Source organism: Camellia sinensis, chromosome 4 (assembly GCF_055761805.1).
Source record: "Camellia sinensis isolate YWXY chromosome 4, ASM5576180v1, whole genome shotgun sequence".
Lineage (NCBI taxonomy): Eukaryota > Viridiplantae > Streptophyta > Magnoliopsida > Ericales > Theaceae > Camellia > Camellia sinensis.
In genome coordinates, this window is record NC_138964.1 from 159293084 (window position 1) to 159302648 (window position 9565).

General features: G+C 38.3%; 1 protein-coding gene and 1 pseudogene across 2 annotated transcripts; both read right to left on the bottom strand.

Annotated features, from left to right (window-relative positions):
* Positions 1 to 811: 811 nt before the first annotated feature.
* LOC114314151 (Pentatricopeptide repeat (PPR) superfamily protein) lies at positions 812 to 4004 on the bottom strand. The gene has a single exon (XM_028260612.2). The coding sequence runs from the start codon at positions 3913 to 3915 to the stop codon at positions 946 to 948; it is 2970 nt and encodes a 989-aa protein (XP_028116413.2). The 5' UTR covers positions 3916 to 4004; the 3' UTR covers positions 812 to 945.
* A 935-nt stretch (positions 4005 to 4939) lies between these two features.
* Positions 4940 to 8820, bottom strand: LOC114314150 (receptor-like protein kinase FERONIA pseudogene; annotated as a pseudogene). Its single transcript, XR_014327750.1, has one exon. The product of XR_014327750.1 is annotated as a receptor-like protein kinase FERONIA pseudogene (transcript).
* Between the last annotated feature and the right edge of the window lie 745 nt (positions 8821 to 9565).

Genomic DNA, 9565 nt, shown 5'->3' on the forward strand with positions numbered 1-9565 from the left:
TCAACAAACTTCTCACAGGACTTATGAGAACTTAAGTTTTTTACTAGGACCATGTGTAGCATAAGTCTCCCTAATAGGACTTTTAAATAATTTTCCTTATATTTTTTGAATCATAACTAAAAAAAAGTCATAATCAAATACTAAAAATCATAACCAAATATCTCAAAATAATGTCATAACTAAAAAAAAAAAAAAATTAGTCATAATTAAAGAAGAAAATTATGTAACTAAGAGTGTATATGGTATGTAGGTGTGTATAATAGAATTCGCAAAAAAAAAAATTGCTAATAACTTTTTTACTTGAATGTAAATATTTAGGCAAAAATAATAATTTAATTTAGATAGGCGTTAACATCCTTTTGCTTTATATATGTATGGATAGGTGCACGAAAGGCGTATGTGCTAGGTTGAATACCCTAAATGCTGGTTTGACATCATTATTGCAATCTTTAACAACAAACAACAAGATAGATTTGTCTCTTATCATTCAAAATTTGAAATCTACAGTCACAAAATGTCTATGTACACTTACTTATCCTTCAACCATCAAAATTTCTAGTTGAAACCAATTCTTTATCAACTATAACAGGAAGCTGCTAGTGAAGCCAAAGCATAGATGTTTTCAGAAACAATATGTGAGAAGAAAGTTGAAAGCAAAACAGATGACCAACATGTACAGACCTAGGAAATTTGAAGGTTGGTTATAAGCCAAAGGTATCAATTTCCCAGTCATATTTAAGCCAAGTTTGGCATGAGACAAAAAAGACAAAAAGTCAAAAAGTCACTATCTTATTTAAGTCACATCATCTTATTTAAGTCACATCACCTCTCTAACACATCACTTCAAACCCAACCCATATTTCATAAAAAGTCAAAAAGTGCACTTATTTAGTCTTCCCAAACTAGGCCTTAGATTCTTATGAAAAAAAATTGGCTTCTTCTGCATCACCAATAATCGCCGCAAGAACACAACCCGTTGCTAAAATGGTGAAAGCGCTTGTTGTCTCTCACAATTATCTTCCTATTAACAACCTTTGATACCAACTTGATTGCATTGTGACAATCTCCACAAATGCGCAGATTCTTGCAAACCCTCAGTGTCACGCCTTTTGTTGTCTTCAATAAACCAAATGAAATTGCAAGCTTCTCACTATGCCCTCGTAAAATCTCTATTTTCTCCTCTTCTTTTAATTCATGAAGCACTGAACTTGTATCGGGTACATATCCAATTTGACTTATCTTCTCCTCCAATCTTCTCCACATCTCTTGCATCTCTTCTGACTCATGGAGCATTCTATCACCAACAGCAAAGTTGTAAGTTTTCCCTCCAATTTGAATCCAACTGCGGCCAATATCCTTTCTAAGGCCTAATTCCCTCATTTTCCCCCGTACCGTTCTGACATCATCCCAATTTCCGGATCCGGCAAATAAATTTGAGACTGACACATAATTTTCAGCTTTGTCTGGCCCCAATTCTAACAACTTCTCAGCAAATTTTTCTCCTAAATCCGTCTCACCATGAATTCTACAGGAACTGAGTAATGAGGTCCATATACCAACATCAGGCTCCATTGGCATCTCATTTACAAGCTTTAAAGCATCATTGAATCGCCCAGCACGACCAAGCATGTCCACAACACAAGCATAATGCTCCAATTTTGGTTCTATTCCATGCACCGGCTGCATAAGATTGAAATATTTCAGACCCTCTTCAACCAGCCCAGCGTGGGTACAAGCTGTTAAAATACCAATGAACGTGAATCCATCAGGCTTCAACCCTAATCGTTGCATTTTCTCAAATAGCTCTATGGCCTCTTCCCCACATCCATGAATTCCATATCCTGCAATTAGAACTGTCCATGATGCCAGATCCTTCTCTTGTAGTCGATCAAAAACCTTTTGAGATAGTTCTATTGAGCCACTTTTTGCATACATATCTATGATTGAACAACCGACAAATACATCTTCAGTAAGGTGAGCTTTTAAAGCAAAGCAGTGTGTTTCTTTTCCCAACTGCAAAGCTGACAACCGCGAACAAGCCCCAAACACACTCGTTATTGCAATTTCACTGGGTTGGGTTCCATCGGAAACCATTTGACGAAAGAGATTTAGGGTTTCATCAGGAAGTTCATTCTGAGAGTAACCAGCAATCATTGCATTCCAAGATACTGAATTTTTATCTTGCATCCTGTCAAATACATCCCGTGCAAATAATGGTTTCCCACAATGAATGTAAAGTGAAAGAAGTGAAATAGCAATAAATGAATCTGTTTCTGTACCCCTTCGAAGCACAAATCCATGAATTGTTTTTCCATACTGTAGGGATTTCAGGTGGGCAAAAGCCAAAAGAAGGCTACCAATGCTGAACCCATCAGGATTTAACCTTGAATATGACATTTGACGGTACATATCTAAAGCCCTTGACGGATCTCCATTTTGTGCATATCCACCAATCAGTGCATTCCAAGAGCTCACCGTCTTATTCTCCATACCATAAAGGACATTTTCAGCAGAACTCAGAGCCCCACATTTTGCATAGGCTGCAATAAATGCGTTGGCTACCAATTCATCACACTGAAACCCATTTCTAAGTGAATAGCCATGAAGTTCCTTCAGTTTCAACAGTTCCAACTTGTCTAAACAAACTTGCAATACATTCAGTAAGGTAACCTCATTAGCCTTTATTTTCACACTGCTTGTCTGCATTTCCCGCAAAAGGCCAAAGGTCCTATCGACATGTCCTCCTCTAGAATAACCCCCAACCATGGAATTCCAAGAAACTACATTTTTATCATCATTCTTATCGAAAAGGGTTTGGGCTTTCGATAACAACCCACATTTGGAATACATGTCCATCAAGGCATTGCTCACCATTAGTTCCTGGTTCAGCCCAAATTTCACAGCCAAACCATGAACCATCATTCCCATTTCCACTTCTCCTTCCAATGCACATACCGGTAATACAGTCACCAGCGTAGCAACATCCGGTACCAAACCTTCCTCTCCCGCCAACATCTCCCTAAACACATTGAAACTCTCTTGACAAAACCCGTTTTCCGAAAACCCAGAAAGAATAGAATTCCACGAAACCAAGTTCCTTTCGGGCATTTTTTCAAACACTTTAAGAGCTTCCTCAACAAACCCACATTTCCCATACATTGCAATCAGTGCATTAGCCACAAACACATCCGAAATCAAATCCATCTTCATTGCCATTCCATGAACACTCTGTCCCAAACCCAGATCCAAAAGCCCTCCACAAGCCTTAATCACACAAGGGAAAGTGAAATTGTCCGGTTTAAATTCCATCAATGTAATCAATTCACAGAATGTGAACATTGCGTCCAACCAGAGCTCATTTCTAGTGTACCCACTAACCATTGCATTCCACTGATACAAATTCTTCCTCTGTAATTGATCAAACACCAATCGAGAATCTGAAGGAGACCCACAAATGGAATACATCGTAATGATTCGGGTATTGAGAACAAAGTCATCTCTGAATTGGGTCGATCTCTGAACAATCTCGTGAACTTTTCGACCGATTTCAATGTCTTTGTGGTGACCACAGGCTTGTAATAACACATTCAACGCCTCGGCTCTTTGAGTCGAATCGAAAGAGACATTATCGAAGTTTTGTTGCAGCAAGGCTAAAGCTTCGGCGAGGTTTCCGGAGTGGCAAAGCTTGGGTAGTTGTTCAGGGAAGGAGAGCTGATGGGTTGAAGTGTTGGTCGGAGTGAGAGAATTTCTTTGGCGTGTTTGGGAAGTGGGAAAAAGAGATGATTGTGGAATGCGAATTGAATGGAGAGAGTCTTTGGCGTTTGGTTTCTGCGTGGTTCTGCGGAAGACGTATTGGTGGTGGTGGTGATGGTGGCGGCGGCGGAGGGATGAGAGTGGTGGCGCCACCAGAGCCATGTAGTTTTGTAGCTTGGAAATGGCCAAAGAGTGCTAAATGGAATGACAAATCAGTTTTTTCATTTCAACAGATATAACAAGTTGAATATTTTTCCATTTTCTAGAACACACCTATTTATTTAAACTGATTAGATTCAGTGGGATTTTAAAAACATTACTCAGGCTCTTATTTAAATTTTTAATTCAAATTAGTCACTTTTAAAATTTTTAAATTCATATAAAATTAAGTTTTACAGTGAAGAAAAACTTATTTTCAAATCCAAATTTTCAACAGTTTAAAATAATGACATGATAATCCTTTTTCTTTTTCTTTTTTTTTGCTTGTTACGAGATTACTAACACAATTTTTTTTTTTTTTTAATATAGATAACACAAATATGGAAAATGATATAACATGTGGGTCTAACTTTCTAAATATATATATATATATTAACTTTCCTATTGGAAAGCTTTATTACATTTTTAGTCAAATTTTTCTTCAAAGATTGAAGATGACCTAAGTTGCGTCGTGCACAAAACAACTTAATAAATTTGATTTTCATGATTTGAATTGATTTGGTTTAACCTCAACTCAGTTTGATTTTGAGTTTAATAATTTTAAAACGTATTGACTTTCATGATTTGGATTAGAAATCTCAAAACATATCAAATTATTGTTAGTGACCAAATAACTTGAAACAACTCTAAACCCAACTCATATACTTTTTACGAAAAATTTTGCATTACATAATTTAATGAGACTAAATACACAAATGATCCCTAAAGTATGTGGGTTATGTGATTTTGATCCATAATATTTTATATGTGTCAATTTAATTCCCACATGTTAATTTTGTCTTGATATAAAATAAATAAATAAATAAACTAACTGCTTATATATAATACAATATTAAAAATAATAATAATAAAATTTTTCTTATTTTACAAATGCATTCTATCTTAATCTTTTAGAATTTGCCATATCGTCATATCATATTTTATATCTATATTGTATTTCATATTCAGTAATACTACAATCTCAGAATTGTTACTCTAAATTTTACCCAAAAAATATCAATCTATAACTCAAATTCATTACACAACACTAATTTAATCACTACTACACAACCACGTTACCCAGAAAATTCTTGGTTGAATTCTCTGGGACTGTAGGATTAATTTACACATTTGTAAATTGTAGCTATCACCAAGTTTTGACATCCTACTTAGCAGATTCAGTGAACTCTTCCTGTAGCTGTAATGCATACTCAAGCTTCTCTACCACATCACCCATTGATGGTCGTTCACGCCAGTTAAATTGCAAGCAACTCTCCATAATCTCAACAAAAATCCTCAGACTCGCAGTTCCCATTTTCTTAGTTCTAATTAAAAACGGATCGATGTACCCTCCTTTCTCCAGTTGGGATAGCTGTGGCCTATTCTCCAGTGAAGGAAGATATAATGCTTCTTCTCTAGCTGAAACTACTTCTAACAAGACCACGCCAAACGAGTACACATTAGATTTATCGGTTAATAGACCATATATGTACTCTGGAGCTGCATATACTGATGTCATATATGTATCGTCTTTGAATCGCCTAGGCAACCAAAAATCCGAAACCTTGCCAGCCCACCCCTCAGCCAACAAAATTTTACTAGTTTGCAGACACGGGTGTATGATAGAACGCTCCCAACCTCTATGCAGGTACTGTAATCCACGAGCCACGTCAATGCAAATTCGAAGCCTTTGGTTCCAGGAAAGAGGACTGTAACCCTTAGTCTCACAATCGTAAAGATGGTCGTGAAGACTTTCATTGGCGGTGAACTCAGACACAAGGAGCACGCCATATTTGTAGGGGAAATAGTCAACCAAAGGGACAAGATTAGGATGTCGGAGCTTGGGTAGCATCCTGATCTCATCCCAAAACTCACAACCAATGAACATCGACTTTAATATCCATTTGACAACCACAAGGCTTCCATCCTCTAGATAGCCTTCGTACACAATGTCTGAACCATCACAATCAATAATAGACGCAGAATCAAAATTATTGGTGGCTAACTCAATTTGGGCGACTGAGAGATGTCGAAAAGGTTCCTCTGGTATGACTGGTAAAGGTTTCCGCTTCACTGATCTGCCATTCTCTGTCTTCTCCTTTGGCATGTCCATACCTTTAGCTCTACGTGTAATACCCCTTACCAACTTGCTGAATGTTGAATTGGTTTTTCTCTTGGCCTGAAATTCCCCTTCGTCTTGCCCAAACATGGGGCCTTGTGTACGTTGCGCAACAACAGCACCACCCAGATCCAGAGTTGTAATCCCAATAATCTCCTCAAATTCTGCCCTACGAAGATTGATAAAATCCTCATCCTCCTCATAGTCTGCCTCTACCTCCACCTCCACCTCCACCTCCACCTCCTCTATCTTTATGGAAGGATCAATTCTCTGACATTGTGCCGCCAATGCAATCTCTAGGCTTCCCACCACGTCAAACATTGTAGGCCGTAAATTTGGACATTTATGCAAGCATTTGCTAGCAACTTCCACAAACACCTTAAGACAACGCGATGATATTTTCCCTCCTAGAGTAGGATCAATGATCTGATCAAGCATTCCCTCTTTGATGCAGTGCTTTGCCCAGAGGGCTAGACTGTGTTGTTGTTCATCCTCAAGTTCTGCATCCACAGCCTTCCTCCCACACAGCGCTTCCAGCAACACCACGCCAAACGCATACACATCGGTTTTCCAAGTCAATCTATGGCTCGAGAAATACTCAGGATCCAAATATCCAAATGTGCCTTTAACGTCTGTGCTAACATGGGTGTGCGACTGGCTTGTGGTGTCAATTTTGGACAATCCAAAATCTGAAATCTTAGCAACCCAATATTCGTTCAAAAGAATATTTGTTGTCTTTACATCTCGGTGTATGACTCCTGGTTGGGTTCCCCTATGAAGGTAATCCAATCCACGTGCAGCATCAATGCAAACGTTGAGCCTTTGTTCCCAATTGAGACAACAAATGCTATGACCTTCTCTAGTATTTTTGTAGAGATGATCTGCGAGAGTCCCATGGGCCATATATTCATAGACAAGGATCATCTCCTGGGAGTCTTTGCAGTAGCCAATCAGAGCAACGAGATGAATGTGTCGAAGCTTGGAGAGCATCTCCACCTCAGTCCAAAATTCACGTGGCCCCTGATTGGACATCAAATTCAACCGTTTTATGGCAACAGTGGTGGCTCCATCATCGATGAGCCCTTTATATACTTTACCAAATCCACCATGTCCAATTACTAATGCATCATCGAAGTTGTTGGTCGCCGATTGGATCTCATGAATTGAAAAGCGACGACACAAGTTCTTGGCTGTTGATGACGAGGAGATGTTTCTTTCGCCATAGTTTTCTCCCCAAATACGCAATTGGTAAACAGTGATATTCAATAGAGAGAGTAAAATCACTACCCCAGTTGCGACTGTGTTCACACCACCAAAGGAAAACACCAAGGCTCGGAGCTTTGGGGTACTAGTTGTCGGGGCATGTATTAGAAACATAGGGTTCACACCAGCAAGATTGTTGTCAGGGTTGCTCAGCTTGAAAACCTCTAACCCCTTCAAGATTACCTCTCTCTGCGTAGTCCTCAACTCGTAGTGATGGTGTACAACTACGAGCACATCACGCTTTCCCTCTATTCTTTCTCCTTCCATCGTCACCATGTAGTCTCTATGCATTGCAACCCCGTTTCCAGCGTTCCACCTGAGCAAATCAGTGTAAGCCTCAGCCATCTGATTGTTTATGAAGACACTGAACTCCCTGTAGTGGCTTTCTTTGGCCCGATATTCAAGGTCACAGAAATGGAGCCTCACCAGGTACCTGAATCCCAAGTCCACAGGCAATTTCCATGTAAAACTGTACAATTGGTTGGTTTGCATGTTTGGATCCATCGACCACGCTGTTTGGTAAAGTTTTGGTGGTGCTGCATTCATGAACTTGACAGCAACCGTGCCAGTAACAGGTAATAAACCACTCGATTCTAGCAAGTAATTGGTGTCATCGAACCATTGCCGGAACATGCCTGAATCTTCCACCGATAAAATCAAGCCACCGCCAATATTCAAGCGATGAGAAGTCTCGAGCGCAGTGTTGTTTTTTATATAGGTTTTGTATTTCTGGCCAACGACGTAGACCCCTGAATCGGTGTAATAAAGGCCTGCAGGCATGGAGACGATCTCAATTCCGTTGATGAAAGCATAACTAGCAGGAGATGGAGAGAAGGTTATGGTTAGTGCTCGGTTTTCTTCTACGTTCACGCAAAATTCTCTAGCGAAAGAATTCAAGCCCAAAGCATCCGCGGCCAGGGAGGCACTGAAGTTGCTGAGGAGAGTGTAGGGACCCGCTTTCACGGTGAAAAAGGCCTTGGACCGTCCAAAACCCGAGTATGAAGTAGGGTAGAAATGAAGACGGATGAATTTTTGGCCCGGACTGAGTTGTAGTGTATAGGAGAATTGAGAATGAGAGATCCGAGCAGTCATGTAGGGGACAGGACTGACTGTGTCAGAGGCTCGATGGTTGGATTTTGACGACGTTGATTTGAACGGGGCAAGATTGGAGAAGCCAATATCTCCAATCCATTCACGGCCATCAACCGCAGTTGATTTTCCCGAGGTGCCGCAGTTAATGGCAATGTTGTCAACTAGGGAATGAGGAGTTGCATAGTCACTAGCAATGGCACAAAAACAACATTGGAAGAAGATGGAGTAGGCAAGGATGAGAGTTGAGAAATGAGAAAAACGCATGCTTCTTCACCTTTTTTTTATTTTATTTTTTTATTTCTTTCTTTTCTCAAATAAGTGAAGAATGTTGAGAGGTTGATTAATTTGGTGGTGGATAAGAGTCATTCGGAGGAGGCAATATATCCATTCCAACTTCCATCATCCTTTGAGTCAATATATGTATTTCTATGCATCTTCCTTTTTCTTTTCTTTTTTTTTTTTTCTTCTTTTTTTTTTTTTTTTTAAATTTCTTTCTTGAAACATCATTTCTTTGTTTCTTCCTTTGGCAAGAAGAAAGGAAAGAAAAGGAGAGAAGTGGCACGTGAATTTTTGTCAAAGAGAGTGGATTAGGAGAGGTCCACAATATCGCATTGGTTCATAATATTAACTCGGCTTGTTCCAGTTACTATAACTTATAAGTTAAAAACACATCTTTTCTAATTTTTAAATAATCATTTTTTTTTAGTTTATTTTAAAAATTTTAGTCTACAAAATTATAAGTAAAAATTGTACAAAACAATCTGATACAAACTCTTAAATTAAAATAAGTTATAAAAAACACCCTACTAATGGTGCTTTGTGATTTGTTAATTTTTAAACTATGTAGAAACTCATAATCTTTTATCATTGGGTAAAATACATAATCAACTATAATTACTTGGCAAGAGTGGAAGGAGAGTAGAAAAATTGTTCAAGCGAAATTTATTATAAATTTCTTTTTCAAATATTTATATCACAATTAGTGCATAACATTTTTTTATATTTCAATAAGTCTTATTATTTGGACATTTGATACACCAAATCTTAATTATCATATTTAAAGTATTTATAGACAATTTTACCCTTACAAATATTTTTTGAATGCTTAACAACTTAGTGATGTGAATGCTCATATTTGAT

What these genes read in the sequence shown, in the direction of transcription:
- LOC114314151 (XM_028260612.2), bottom strand. Translation starts at nt 3,915, where the DNA reads ATGGCTCTGGTGGCGCCACCACTCTCATCCCTCCGCCGCCGCCACCAT.